The sequence below is a fragment of the Melospiza melodia genome, chromosome 3 (genome assembly GCF_035770615.1).
Source record: "Melospiza melodia melodia isolate bMelMel2 chromosome 3, bMelMel2.pri, whole genome shotgun sequence".
Classification (NCBI taxonomy): domain Eukaryota; kingdom Metazoa; phylum Chordata; class Aves; order Passeriformes; family Passerellidae; genus Melospiza; species Melospiza melodia.
The window spans coordinates 614020-630276 of record NC_086196.1 but is presented as its reverse complement, the minus strand read 5'-3'; the positions used below and the strand labels follow the sequence as shown (position 1 = coordinate 630276).

The window sequence follows — 16257 nt, the reverse complement described above, 5'->3', positions numbered from 1 at the left end:
AACAACTGAGAATAAAAAACATTATTAAGAAACAACCGAGATACTTTAATACCCAGCCTGTGTGTGTTAGTTCTGAGCATGGGTAATGGACACAGAAGGAGAATGAATTCGAAATGCCAGGATGAGAGAATTTCTTCTTCTAGGGAAAAATGCATAAAATGAAATACTTTGGTTAATCACAACATAGCTCACATTGATTTTTGTCCCAAATAATAAAGAATTTCAGTTGCATATTTCTGACATCAAAGAAGGAATAAAGACACTTAAATATGAAATACAAAATTCATGTATATAAATGCATGCATATAAAAATGCATGCATATAAAAATAAAAATTGCATGATAATTTATATACAAACATATAATGTAATATGTTTGAAGTATTTAAACATATGAAATTAAATATAATGTTTGGACTAATTTTTCTGCCTTGGTTAGTATACATTTAACACTACAGGAGATTTTTTGCTTGACTTGGTATATGTGCAGTCATAGCTGATAAGCATTTCTTGATTTATTAGTTTATTTAGACCTATAAGACCCACTTGTATGAATATGAGGTCATATTCCGGTAGACTCAGATTTCAATTATTTTTTCAATAATTTTCTCTAAGTTTAGCTTTAAATTTTTTAAAATGGGCAACAGGACATGCTTTAGAATAATTCTAGAAGATGATGCCTTATACTTAGTAATGCAAAGTGTAATTACAAGAAGGCATCTTTGGCATGGGCTTCTTCCTTGATCCTTCCTTTGTAGATTTTGAGAGATTGCATTTAAGTGCATTCATGGGTTTTGAGAGATGGCATTTTTCTACCATCTCACATGAAAAAAAGTAGATAAGAAATTGAATTGAATGAACTCTGAGTGGACACAAAATGACAATCTAAAGAAATAGGGAGGCTGTTTTCCAAACACATAATTCAATGCTCCTGATTTATTTGATGTAATGCTAATATCTGACTTATTTCAGGTTTTGTTTACAGCTTAAAGCTTTGGCCTGTTCTTGTTTGTGAATATTACGACTGCTGGGGCAGTAGTGATTGCTGTCATAGGAGGAACTCGTGTTATGATCAGGGACAACAAATGAACACATTGGAACAGACCAAGGGCTGAGGGCTTTGGTTTCTTACAGGTTCTGTCTGCTCAGTAAAGCTTTGCTAAGTTACTTATTCTCTGACTTCTAAATGCAGATGATTGGTTTACTTTTTCATACAAAATTAAGCTCTACTATTGAACTGAATGTATGTATGTTAGAAACACATTTGCATAGGTTTAATGTATTATTTTATTCAGTTATACTTACTTTATTTCTATTATATTGATTCAGAGTTATTTAGTTACCTGTTTATATGAAAAGTACTTTTTTATTTGCAGAGGTCTTTTTATTTCTATCCATGACCGGGGTCACATTGCTACAATGCTTAAATCCTGGCCAGAAAGTGTCATCAAGGTAAGTAAAGTTCTAGGTGCATACAAAGCTGATGCTGTTTTGTACCCAAGATGAATTGGTTAAAATATTTTTTATGAGCTTTTTTATCAGTTTAGATTTTGGTGATTTCTTAATTCATTTTTTCAATAGAAAGAATGCTATTATAGCCAAAATTTGAGGCATTTAAACACTTTTTTAGCTATAGGTGTCCTTTACTGATAATTGGTCAATTGCATTGAATATTATGTAGAAAAGCACCCTGAATGCTTTTTCTGCATTTCAGGAAATCAAAACATGGTTGAGGTAGGAAGGTGCTCATCTAGGCCATCCTCCTGCTCAAACGAGCTCAGCTAGGACAGGTTTCTCAGGGCTATGTCCAGCCTTTGAGTTGTGAGTATCTCCAAGGGTAGAGACCCCACATGATTCTTGGCAACCACACTCTAGAGTTTAGGTAATAGTTCCCCACTTACAGTACTTCATGATCTCTCTTAAAAAAACCCCTTTAATTTCCAACTAAAATGGCTTGCTACGGAGTATGACAAGAAAATTATTGTGTTGTCAGCTGTTTGCCATACTGAGCACTTCTCTCCTTTATTATGAAATTTCTTATTAGCATAGACAGTTTTTGGGGATTACTAAATGATTATATTTCTGTCAAGGAGAACACATGCTTCCTGATATGTGTAGGTATGATGGAGTGTGTTATTTACTCAAGGGAGGAAGACACAGATCTTTGCAGGGTAAGAACCAGGTGCTTGTAGACAGCCATGACAAAGGCCAGTAGGAGTGACTGGCTCTGGTTCTGCTGAAAACAGACATGACAAAACCCAGGAGTTTGTGGTTCTTCTTTTTTTTGTGGATAATTTCCTTTCCCTTCCAATTCTGTTTTCATACTGTTGACAGAAAAATGTGAGAGGGAACAATGCCAGTTGTCTTGTAATGTAATACTAAATACTAAATCCCTTGTGTATTCTTAAAAGTTTTATGTGAAAGTCCCATTTAGAGTGAAGCAAGGGTCTAAAATAGTGTAACAAAACCACAGTAAAATATAATAGAACAATTTTTTGCTTTTGTTGTACTGTTGCTTTAATTGCAGCTGTTACAGTTTATACATGTAAAATAAAAAATTATGGTAAGAGAATAATGGAATACTTGATACATACAAGCAAGGAAGTGAATTTTACAATGCCTTCATTTCTTCCTCCAGGCTATTGTGGTGACTGATGGTGAACGTATTCTTGGGCTTGGAGATCTTGGCTGTTATGGAATGGGCATTCCTGTTGGTAAACTGGCACTTTATACAGCATGTGGAGGAGTAAAACCTTATCAGTGTCTACCAGTGATGTTGGATGTGGGAACAGATAATGAGGTAACTCCTTCTCTGAAGTGTAGTGAGGGGTTTTGTTACAATACTGGCTTGAGTCTGTGCAAACTAAAAAGTCGTAAGGAAAATGTCTCATCCTAATATACAGTGTAGATATACTCATCCTAATGTGCAGTGTGGACTGTTCTGTAATATTTATGTAATTAAGGACACTGTTGTGCTTCATACACTGCACATGTTAAAATATGGTGTGGGAAATTTGGTCTCAAGAAGAGGAGGGTCATAGAGTTAAAAATATAATTCAAGGCAGTGTTCATTCTCCAGTTCTGTCACAGAATTTCTCTGCAGTGTTTTTTGATGTGAACTTTGAATTCAGATTCAGAATAACTATTTCATTTTGATGAAATGCTTGAGGCTGTAGTCTGATCTGTGCTGGTAAGGGGTGTCTATGTAATTCAGTTGTGTGTTCCCTTTAGTTATAAAAAGCACTGTAAATTTTTCCCAAGTGAGGTTCTAGTGCTTCACGTAGGTGGACCTTACCCTCTTTAACTTGGCTTCCCATTTGTGTGAAATTCAGAGATTTAAACTTGTTGAGAATTGACTCTTTTCTTTACAGTACTCTTGGGATTACTGGTTAATTACTTGGCCTTGATCTTCCCCTTTTTTTGTCTGAAAGAATACTGCAATACTTGAAGACTCTGAATGATGTCAAACTAAAAAGAAAACCACCTGCAATGTATTTACACTTTTGTAGAAGTAAATATATTGTATTATAAGTGATACATGTGTTAAACTTTATGCATGATAAATGTATCAGAGATTTATGTGTACTATAGCTAAACAAAGCATTCCTGCACCAGTAAATGTAGCTGGAGCTTCTGGATTGTTGGGTTGGGTGTGTGCATCTTCAGCTCTGTACACACAGCCTCCCCCCTGCCCCAGTGGGGTCATTTAGACACTGCGTGATGAAAGCATTGCTGAACAGGGAATGTCTGCTCCCCTCTCTCTGTCCCACCAGAGCCCCCTTCTAAAAGCAGACAGGCTTTCTTGCAAGATGTGTCTGAGCACTGTAGCAAGAAGCCATATCAATTCACATAGAAGTCTCATTAGCTATAAAGCATTTTTAGTTTTGGTTTGAGCAGTTATTTTGGTTTTGAGCAGTTGGGCCAGTTTTGTAATCCATTAATGAATGTTTCTCGGCAGTTAATGGCTACTTCTGTTACTTCAGTAGGCTTTTCATTTTGCTTTTATGCTTGTGTTTCATTGTAATTTTAACTTTTTGGTAGCATATTATTTGCTTGAAAGATATCAAACATCTATATATACACACAGCACAGCAAAACGGGCTTCTTTGTGTTACTAGCCCAACTTTTATGTCACTGTTCTTGTGATTAAGCATTGAGTTCAATGTCTGTGAAGGAGTGGCACACAAAGTATTACAATGTGCATAAAATTTGTGTGACCTGAAGTTTGATGCTCTGAAATACCTTCTGATCAGGAGGATGCCTTTTGTTGGTTTTTTTTTTCATTTTGGGATATGGCTTCTTATTAGGACCATAGGGAACGAGACCTCTGAATTTGGCTCTTGGGTTGGGAACAGGTGTGACTTTGTTGCTGTACCCCTAAACTGATTACATGACATGGGCCTGATAGTATTCATTAATGGGAGCTTGGATATAGTTCTCAGGCTTTTTATCAAAGTCAGGGATCCTATGACACCATCTCTCTTAGTTTCTTCCCTCAACACCCTTTCTCTCACCAGTGGCACATCCCCGTTCCCTCCTTAACAGTTATGTTCGTGTAACCAGTTGATGAGTCACTGTAGAGAACTGAAATGACCAGAAAGCATCCACATTTTGCTGGCTAAGCTGATTATATTAGGCCAAGCTGGTATGGAATTGCAATGCCTTATCTTTAAAGCTAAACCTCTTGAGCAAAGAAGTGTATTTTTAGGCTGTATTTTCTTAGTCTAGTCAGGATTTTCCATAGTAAGACACAAAAGAAATCACTCTTGCAACTTGTGCATATATAAATAATAATTATGTTGAACATGTTTTTTTTAAACGTGCAGATGTTTTCCATTTAGATTAATTCCTTCTCCCATTCTGTGGGGGCCTCTCTGCTTCAAAGGAAGTTTTAAAAATGTACTTCTGGCAACTATAATGCAGAGGTACACAACCTGCAAATTTTCCAGAAAGATTAATTCTTATTCAAAAGCAGGTGACAAAAAACCCCAACTTCACAAACTCTCATCCTATATTGTTTTGTTGTGTACAGAACTCAAACAACAAACTTTGAGGAGCAACTCACTCGATTTGAGATGGTTATTATTAAAGTCCTTGTTACTGTTAGTTTGAGCAGAGGTATTTTTAACTAGGATATTATCCTGTTACTCATAAAATCAAGGAGAGAAAAGAGAAGCAAGTAGAGCATTTTTATACAGTTGCCTATATAATAAGCAAGAGAAATGGAAACTGCTTATTTATGGTTAAAAACTTGACCTAGCAGAAAGTCCCGTGTGACCAAGCCAGTAAATGGTTCCATGTAGTCAGTGTGGGACTGAGTGTCCAAAAGAAGCAGTGTTGACTGCTGCCAAAAATAACAGGCCTGTTTTGTAAGGTACTGACAGGGCAAGTAATTACTGAGGAACATTTTTATTCAAAGCATTTAAAATATTATTTGGAGTACTGCTAGTTATTTACTACAAACCATGGCAGTCTCACTGCAAGTTATGCCTTACCAGGAGCCGTGTATATTTCAGGTGTGAGGATGGTGCTTCTTAGGTGGGATTTCAATGCAATGAAAACATACTGAGGCATTAGTCTGAGTGCTGATATGAAAGTGTTGGAAATCCTGAGGTGGTATGGCCTCTGGATCCCAAGTGTTCATCTAATTTTGCAGAGATATATGTTAAATCACCTTGCAATGTTTAAAGAGATAGACTGTGGAAAAAAATGAATAATTGTCAAGATATACACAGCTGCAATTTTGTGGAGATTTACCTGAAACACATGTTCAGCACTGGAAGAGGGATGGTTTAAAGAGGATGGAAAGAATCAAGCTGGATCAAAGGGAAACAGTTAAACATCAAAATTGGAGTGGTGATTGTTTTCTGCTTAAAATATGTGCATAAACTCTCACGAAATAATGTTGAGACAAGCCTTGTGTAGCCAACAATCAGTCTGGCTTACAGGGATGTGAATACTGGCAGTTTAATAAAATCAACCAATCAGCAAAGCCTAGTAATAGAAACCAAGGTCAGAAACTATCTTTATAGGCAGTAAAAAAGCAAAAGACCCTAAAGAAAAGTAACTTAATGAAAGTAATTATGAATAGTAAGAATGAGGTTTTCTGTTTTTCCTGATGCTTTTCCTTAGTGATGGTACTCATGGAAGTATTAGATGTCCCTATAAATATGGTAGATACTTCTTAAATGTAAATTTTATCTATCTTGGCAAAAATTCCTATTTCCCATTTTATTAATAGCAAATGAATATGTTGAAAAAGTTTGAAAAGTTTGTCAAGTTCCTTAAATCAGAATGTCCAAATAATGCTTTGTCAGTCATTTAAAAAAAAATAAAATGTGATAAAAGCTTTCTTTGTACCATGCTGAGCTGGGTGTGGAGGAAGTGCTAGTTTTTTCTTAGGTGTATCTGGGATGAATTTAAAAAAATCAAAAAGATTAGATTAAAGGTAAGGCTCTTAGTGAAAATGCAACGATCCTGGTCCAATGAGAGTTTACAGAATTTTGGCTGACTTAGTTTTTTACCCTTGAAAGACATTTGAATTCTTACTTCTTCTTTTAAGAAATAAGGCTAATGAAAAAGCAAAGCAGGCCTCCTGTGTTACTGGAGAAAATGCAATTTAAAATATATACTTCTGTGAAAAATAATAAAATACTTGTGGGTTTAAGGTATCTCAGGATTTTTTTCAGCTCTGAAAAGTTCAATATCTTTATCAGTGACTTGGAGGCAATATTTTATTGTTCAAGGGTCACAAAAGAAACATGGTCTTGTTAAAGTACTATTTCCAGACAGAGGAGTAATGAAATCTAGCAAGATTGATGCCTTGTGTTACATAGAAGTCAAACCAATGGTGAAAGGGTTTATTTTGATCATAAAAATCTTAATCTAATACTGGATGCTTAGCAGAGGAATGAGAACTGTGTTTATTTGATACCTTAGAAAAGGAGCTTTGACAAGTTCATGGCTGCCAGACCAATTCTAAAGTAATCACATGTGTAAATTCAATATTGGCAACGGCCAGTTGTGGGAGATTTGGAAAGACTGTGTGTTAGTTTTAAATTTAAGCCATTTACCATAAATTTTAGTTCAGGTAGAAAGCATCCAGCTCTTTCAAACAGTACCTTCACACAATGTGGAAGAGCCAGGACAGCTCATATTGAAAGGACCTTTACACAGACAGTTTCTAGCAGAAGACATCGTGGTGCTCTGAGCACCAGCACAGTGCCATGTGGATTGCTCAGGGGTCTGAGATCATTCCAGCTGCAGTGGCTGCAAAGAAGCTGGACACACAAATATTCTCTTGCCCTGTGTAGACACAGCTAAAAAGCTGATGGGTCACATATATGTACCCTTAATGTGCAGATGAATGACAATGGCCAGTTTGCTTTTAAAAAATGTGTTTCTGAGCTGCTGGTCTCTTCTCCAAACTAAGAAGGGATAGCATGAGAGAAAATGGCCTCAAGCTGTACCAGGTGGGTTTTAGATGGGATATTAGGAAGAATTTCTTCACAGAAAGGGTTGTTAAGCGTTGGAACAGACTGCTCAGGGAAATGGTAGAGTCCCCATCCATGGAGGTATTTAAAAGCTGTGTAGCTGTGGTGCTTAGAGACATGGTTTAGTGCTGGACTTGGCAGTGCTGGGTTAACAGTTGGACTCACTGATCTTAAAGGTATTTTCCAACCTAAGTAATTCTATAATTCTATGATTTAAGCACTGAAAAGTGCACAAGAGGGAAAAATATGCGGGGCGGCTGCTAGGGCAGCTATTCCTTCCTCTGCGACACTTCGGGGACTTGTGGGTTGCTATTTCAAGTTGTTTCCTGCATGCTTGCTTTGGAATATTGTTTTCTCTAAACTTACTAAAATATTGAAGTACAGGAATGTGATGGTTCTCACAGTTGCCCTAAATAGGTCAATGAGCATGCCCAGGCTGGCAGTTCCAACTCCTCTGGAGGAATGACAGGCATCTGTGCTGGAATATACTGTCCAGAAAAGCTGAGCTGCAAATTCAGGCTCAGCTTTTCAGCTTATCCTAGATAGCTTTCTGTATTTCCCCATATTATTTCCAATTGTTGTAAGAATTAGTAGTAGCCTTCCAAGATTCATATTCTTGAGGAGGACCTACATATAAATGTGCAAATGAAAGCTGATGAGAAAACAGAAACAAAACTGCTTTTATTATTCATATTTCAACCAAAATAGAAACCTGGACAGTAGAAAACTTATTATAGAGGAAACCTGCAATTCCATACCTTATCAATCCAAAAATATAGATGTGTCAAGTAAATAAATTGTGCAGAGCTGCAGAGATTTCTGAATAAAAGACAATAAAAATTTGCATTCATATGTAGAGTAGTGCCACTTCTGCACTTCTTTTTAAATGTAGTAAATATCTAATGGGAATGAGTATGCTCTCTTTATGAGATTAATGATTTTAAATTTAAATTTTTAAATTTATTAATTTATGATTTTAAAAAGGTCCTGTTGCCTTCCCCTTGAATGATGATTGTTAGAACTGGAGACATTTCAGTGACAGTTTTACTGTAACATAGCAATAACATTTCCTGAATTCTATGAATAGAGGTTAGTCCTCTCTATATAAAAAGAGTCTATTTTTGTATCTGGTGCAATATGAGAATCTCATTTCTAAGTTATATTCTCCAGTGTGCTCCCTAGTAGTTTTGCATATTTGTGCAATACAAATGACACTATGTGTGATCAAAACAGCTTTCCAGATGTGCAGCTTTTAATTTAGGTGTGTTGAAATGTTACTGACCAAATTAAAATGGGTGATGGAGAGAGGCTTTTTTTACATGCTCCCAAAATAGTCAGGCCAAGGAAAGTGCTCAGAGGTAATGCTTTGGCTCAGTTGTGCTGAGTTCCAAGCATTAATTAATTAATAATAATTAATTAACTATTTATGAAGTAAATATTCTGTGTATTTTTTATTTTTTGATTGCTGCCTGTCTGTGCCAGTCTGGTAGGAGATAATTGCACTTCCCTTTAACAGTTAAGGTTTTTTTTACAAGTGGATTTTTTCCCAGTAGATCTTGCTGCTGTACTGCCTTCTCTGGTAGTATACAGTCAGCACTTGATGAAGGCAGAAAATAGATGACCATTCCTTTCTCTTCCCCTTTCTGAACTTTGAGTTGGCAAGAAAACAATGTGATTGGATGCTAATTTCTCTAGAGTCGGTGTCATGAGTAATTTTTTCCATTCTCCAATGTTAAGAAGTATTGAAAAGTAATATGATATTTGAACTTAAAGTCCTGTCTAGCCCATTGTGAAGGAGAAAAACTGCTTTATTTAGTCAGAATTGGTAGTCTCCCTTTAAATTTAGTCAGTTATTTGAAGTGGACTGAGTTTGTGTTAGAAGAGGGAATGAACACTGATTTTATAGATGCGTGTTCTAAAATTGAGGGGTTTACTGTTATCTTTCCAGTATGTTTCAAAATATTCATGTCTAAAATAAATATGGCATCATCAATCTCTCCTATACATGCTTTATTTAAGTAACATGAACACCTGGAACTGTGCCAGCATCCATAGTACACTTGCAGGCTTAAAAAATGCTCTGGAGAAGGGATGGCACTTACCTCCAGGCCCACCATTTTCCCTCAGTGCAGGGCCTGGTGGGTAACATGTTTGAGTGGATCTCGAATATCTGACAGCTGATGTTCTTCTGTAATATTTGAGAGTTTTCCTTTTCTTGCTCTTTATTGCTCTTATTGAATAGCTACAATATGTCTGTAATACATTCACGACTTGAAAATTTCATAAGTTATTTTTACTCAGTGCTTTAACTCAGATGAGTTGAGAATATGTAAGTGTAGTAATAAATCTAGATTTAGTAGTAATCTAGTTTTATGTAGTAATAAATCTAGATCCAAGATACTGAGATTTCCAGTGTGCTTCAGTCTTCTAAAGGCAACCTCTTTGAGTTTGTCTTTTGTCCCTAGCCTTCTGCAATTTTTTAATTACTACTTCTTCTGTATCTTCTGTCTTACTATGTATTTCCATGGCTATATTAAACCTTCAAGAAAATTGTGTACAAATGTCTTGTGCTTCCTAGGAATGCATTCTTCTAATGATATATTAAGGGAGCTGAAACACAAAACATTGCCTACCCCTTTCATGAAGTAATTGTGCCCAGAGGGGAACAGCATTTCCCACAGTATTTCGAGCTGTTAAAAGTTTTGACTTACTTTCAAATGTAGAAGATCATTTGCTATTCTTTACCATGGTGTTCCCAGGGGAGCATAGTGCATCTCCTCTCTTGTTTTCATTTAGCTCCTTTTCTCATATTTTGTTAGGCATACATCAGCAGCTGTGAGTACTAGTGCTTTTACCAATAAAACTCAAATATAAATGAGCCTGGATTTTAAACATTTATTCTCTTTAAATATTTTTCTTTGTTTCAGAATATGTACACTATCAGCATTTTCTTTAATGTTGCAGTCACTTGTAATGGTCTTTGTTCTTTACTATTGCAGTAGAAAGGCATTCTGTGTTTACATTACTACTGTTATGGTGCTCATCTTCTTTTACCCTAACAGAGGGTGAAAAATACCTTGATCCTCATTTCCTGTCAGTAGCAAAAGTACTTACAGTCCTTTCTAAATACATAAAAAAAAATGAGGAAAGATTTCTTTTTTCACCTGGGACTTACTGTAGTTATTATACAGCAAAACATTACTGCATTTTAAAAAATTCATCCAGTTGTTCCTTGTTCCAGTATAATTAAATTAAAGGAGACTTTCAAGTACATATGATCTTTTTAAGATGCATGTTGTATAAAATAATATATTGTTGCATATTTCAGTGACAGATTACATCCACCATCATTCTAAATTGCCTTTCCTAAAGTTCTCTTATGCTTTCATAAAATACTAAAGATGTATTTGCAGTCTTCTTGTAACCATCCAGCCTTTCCATGTTGCCTATGTACTAAACCCAAATCTAGACTTTTCTGGTATACCCACTTAGGCAGCAATGTTTCTTTCTCTTTCTTTTCCATGCTTTGAGTTAACTGGAATGGACATTTACAATCTTGTGTTTGAATTATTAGTCTCGAGATTCTGGAGCCCAACGAGGAAAGCTCAGAAAGACTTAAAAAGAGATGTGGAGCTTGTCATCTTAACTTAAGCTAATCATCCTAAGCTAATTTTGTAAGGGGAACAGGTGCTGCTTCTTGTAGAGGAACTGTCTTAAATGGGTCTGATAAATTGTATTTTAAAATAGTTTTTAATATTTTTTTTACTTGTTGACTATATAAAGGGCCTAGACTAGTTCAGATGTAGAAGTATCCAGTATAGGTTCTTAAGTTAGCTAACATGAATTCATATTCAGTTTGCACTTCACTTGCCTCTCTCTGCATCTGATATGTGGTTACTGTGTGACTCAGGGGACTTGTACAGAGACTGAAACTTGGTTTTGAACTTATATCAACCTCTTATTAAACAAACTCTTGTTATCTTTGAGAAGTGTCATTCTACTGCTCTGTGAGAAATGCCATTCCACTGCTTAGTACATGAGAAGACCTCAGCAGTTGTCTGCTACTTTTGATCTATTTTCATCCTTTAAATATTGTCCTTTTGGCTAGGAATATATGGTATTCTTTTTCTGTGACTGTTAATTTATTATTGTGACATTTGCTATTTATGATTATTTGTTTTGTGAAATGTTCTATTTCGTTAGACCACAAAAAATGTGACAAAACTAGGTTGTGCCTTAGATTTTCGTGTTTACCAAACAGTGTGTTGGCAATGATTTTTAAGACCTGAGAAGCTGAAGAGAGGAGGGTTTTGGAAGAAAGAATATAGGTGGTGACACAGTCACAGTTTCAGCTGACACTAGAGGGAACGAGCTGTGTACTTATGTTACAGGCAGTTCTGTGGGTCCATTTAATTTCTTCTTACTTCACTTTCCAGAGCAAGGGGTTCTGTGAAAGAGGGCAGAAATGCATATCTGGAAATGCTTATTTTGGATAACATGCATGACTATCCATAGACTAAATTGATGGCAGACTTTGTTTGAAGATACATTGGACATTTCCAATTCTTTGTGCTCAGAAGACAGCAACAGATAGTGTTTATTTTTATTGGCTTTCACAGTAACTGCTGTCTGCCTCTTCAGCAATTTCACAGCAGTAGGGGAGACAAGAGAAGGAATGGGCATAAATATAGCTATTATCACAAAAGGTGGGAAAATTTATATTATTTATGGCTCCACATAAGACAGCCTAGCATCTGGGACAAAGCTTGTCACGATTGAATGTTAAAGGTGCTCTTTCAAATGTTGGCCTTGCACTAGCAAGTGTACTTTGTGCACAGAATGACTTTTTATTTTTTTTTGACTAGTGATGTGACAGATATATAGTTGAGATGCCAGCACCAAAATAATATCAACATATTTTTTCAGTCTAGGGGACACTGTTGATGGTACTTGTTGATGTCGGAGGAGGTCCAACCCATTTGGCTCTAAGAAAGAAAATGTCTGAATGTTGGCACAGGAGACAGGGATGTCAGGGTCAAAGGAAAGACCATGTGGAAATAGCTTATGGAACTGAATGAAGTAAATAGATAGAAGTTTATTTCAACTGAGGAGAGGTCAAAACAAGGGGTAGAGATTTATAGTTACATGTGAATAAAAAAAAAAACCAGACACCAAAATATCGGAACTGTTGGTGTAGAAATGAGATATACTGGTAACCTAAAACAAGATTTTCAGTTTTGTAAATGCTATCTGTTGATATGTTAAAAATCTGTTCAGTCTGATGTACTTGAGACACTCTGCTGTCATAATGTGCGAGCTGATACAATATTAGCAAAATCCTCTTTGTATGTATAATATTAAATATGAGTGAAAAAGTTCCTTGAAAGTTTTTTTAAGGCTTATGTTATCTTTGTAATTTTTCCAATGAAGGAAAATTATTAAGATGGCATTCTTCTGAATACTACTAATTAATAACAAGCCTTTGATGGTGTCATCTTCAAAACAATAAGTTTTTACTCTTTGCTGTTTCACTTTGTTGGTGGTTTGCTTTTTGAGTTTGTTTGGGGTTTTTTCTGTATTTTTGTCTGCTTTTGAAAGCTGGATGAGTCTTTATAATTAGATATTCCAGCTACTTATCCTAAACAAAATTTTTAAATGTAAGTGCATGAACGTAAAGGGAATGATGTGTATTTCTCGCTTTGCAAAAATGGTATAGAAAAGTTAAATGTTTTAAAAGTGTTTGACCCATCCTAAGCAGCTGTATTTTATCAGTCTCTTGATTAAGCTAAAAAATGTAATGTATTGAGATAGCTACACTCCTGTTAACTACAGGAAAAAAGAAAGAGAAATATCTCCAACTTCTTTAAAGCATTTCACTGAGGCTAGAGTTGTCTTTTAGGGTACTGTATAGGCTGCCATGAGCACTGCTTGGGCTCTTCTTAAAGATTGTTGTTTGGCCACCTTATGTGATTTATTATGAGCACTTATGGCTGGACCTTCAAGTAGGTTTAGCGTGTCATCCCTCATGTTTTTTGAGAGCAAGAAACTTCGGAAAGTTTGGTTGCAGTAATCTGTTTCTGTAGCTTCCAGTTCCCATTATCCATCAGCTGTATTTCAAAGTGTAGAGTATTATAAAATGTTTCTTGATGTGTGACAGGATATGTGACTGAATTTTTAGCCATGTAGCAGCTAGGGTTCATGAAGGAGAAATTCTAGTCTTTGGGTCGGTGATGCCGGTAGGGGGTCAGTTGTGTAGGGAGATTAATGGTCCATCTGAGCCTTTTCTGTGATTCAGTAAAAGCTTTTATAGAAAGTAGATATCAGGAGTTTTAGGAGATTTCCTGTGAGATTTCTTCTGAAAATTATATTAATAAAATAGATGAGATTTCTCAGATTTCTTTCTGACTATTGTTTGTATGTTAAAATATTAGTGATTACATGCAGCACAATGTGCTGAAGTCCTAAATTATGTTGGATTCTTCAGGACTATTGTTTTCTCAATAGGCAAATGATGAAGTTTTTCAAGAAATGCCACTGGCATGCAGACAACCATTTGTTTTCAGTTTTACTGTGTAAAAGAGTTATGCATGCTAAAATTGTGTCCGATGAAATGTTCCTCCAAAACCATGGTTCTGAGTGTCTTCCAAGTTCCAACTCAAATTACAGGCATTTGTGGAATTGGCATTGTCCCTATCCCTCCAGACAGATGCTAACATCAGGAGAGGTCTCTCAGACTGTTAAACATAATGCAGAGTGTTTAGCTTGTTATTTTGCTTTGTTTTGTTTTCTTAAAATGCACAATGACTTACCCTCCTTTTACCCTCCTTGTTCTCCTTGCTAATTCTGCTAGATATGGTTCTAGGTTTGAAAAGACCTGTAAGATCGCTGGGTCGCACTGTTAACCCAGCACTGCCAAGTCTACCACTAAACCATGTCCTGAAAGTGCCACGTGTACTTTAAAATATTTTTAAATACCTCCAGGAATGGGAACTCAACCCCTTCCCTGCTTCTGAGCTTGTTCTAATGCTTGAGAATCTGTTCTGTAAAGAACATGCACTTCATCCATGGTGGCAGTACCCTGTTCATAGGAAGCATTCCATTATTTTCAGATTGGCACAATTAGCACAGGAAATGAATCTTTCTATACTTTTCCTCAATATTTTTCCAAGATCAGAAATTATTTCCCCTTCATCCTAGTAATCTTATAACCTTAGTTATGAGCTGCTTGTGACAGCTGCTGCTTGGTGCAGAAGTTAATGCAGATTTAGAAGAAGGACTTGATGAATCTCTGTGGTGCTGATACACAAGCATGGTATTAGTAGAACTCTGGTGCTTTAAAGATCAGTCTAACAAGGAATTTATTATGTTCGTTTTGAAGCTAATTTTCTGTAATGGAAGATGTTGGCACAATTGTATATTTAGAATTGAGCTTTTTAGGTTTTCATTTTCTAGTATGAAAAACTATCAAGCTAACTTGATTGCTTTGAAGGCAGTTTTTTCTTTTTTCAATTACAGTACCTTCATAAATAACATCTAATCCAATCCTCAGGAAAATGCCTTATTTTCGCCTTATGAACAGGGCATGACTCATGATGGCCATCCTTTGAAACCTATATCTAATAGTTTTTGAAGGTAAACTGGTTGAAAATAATCAATGTAAGCTGTTTGACCTAAAAAAAGGTTCCAATGGCATTTAAATTTCAGGGAAATACCATTATTTTTTTGCTTTATCTGTTGGCTAGCAAAGTTGTACTTGAGGTATGTTTCACTACTCAGCTCTTCCCAGGTCTTTCCTGTTTGGAAACTGCCATAAAGATCAAGGTTCACAGAGCAGTTTTTGCCATATTGTCCAAGTAAATTTACTGCACAAATTTTTTTTTAATATCAATGGTAACTTACTGAAAAGCTTTGTTATTGTTGTGTGAATCTCTTATACTGTGTGCTGGAAAAGTGAGCAGGTGGAACAAAAGCTAAATTGCTTTGAAAAAGATATAATTCATCTGATGTCAGATGAATTATTGCTTTGAAATTTTTTAAATTTTAGTATTCAATGAAAAGTATGGCAGTATATGGTTAGCCTAGCTGTAGTGTGTATTACTTGTAATTGTCAGAGCCCACCAAGTAGAGAGGTTCAGGTATCATTGTGATATCCAGTTTGTTTCGAAAGGAACTTCTTGAGCATATGCATCATTAATGGACCACTGGCTGTAACTAGCTGTATGTTTCAAGCTCAGAAATCTTGAATTACCTCTAAAAATCATAAGAGAAAATTTCTATAAAAGTATAACTTCTATAAAATATTTTATCATTGCCAGCATTTTGGAGTTTAGCTTTGAGAGTGACTCAGGTGTATGTAGGGATTCACACTAGAAGGCAACACTGCTCTCTGCCGCTGGACCATCAACAGCCCTTGAGCTCTTCATCCATCACTTGGTTCCACAGACTGACTCGTGGACACACATGAGTCATGCCCCAAACACAAATGCATTCTCTGACTTGGAAGGGACAGCAGTCTTTTGAAAAACCTGAAAAATCAAATGCGTGTTGCCCCTTGCTGCTGCAGCTTTCTGTCTTTGGATTTTGTACTTGGCGCTCCCTGCCAATGAGGGCTCACATAACCACACAGTTGCATATGTCAGGTTTGTTTGTAAATGTTACCCTCAGGGGGCTGGGCGCTCTTTGGCTTTGCGTTTGACTTCCTGGCGGAGCCCTTGTGGCAGCCATGGCCCGGGACGGAGGGAGGCAGGCCGGCGGTGCCGCGCGAGG

The 16257-nt window shown here is 36.3% G+C and overlaps 1 protein-coding gene across 2 annotated transcripts in view; it reads left to right on the top strand.

The window, feature by feature from the left end:
* Positions 1 to 16257, top strand: part of ME1 (malic enzyme 1) — a 154974-nt gene that overhangs the window by 63718 nt on the left and 74999 nt on the right. For both annotated transcript variants that reach the window (XM_063150571.1, XM_063150572.1), the window contains exons 4-5: positions 1375 to 1450; positions 2637 to 2798. In XM_063150571.1, the coding sequence (XP_063006641.1) occupies positions 1375 to 1450; positions 2637 to 2798 (238 nt within the window). The remainder of the gene's footprint in view (positions 1 to 1374; positions 1451 to 2636; positions 2799 to 16257) is intronic.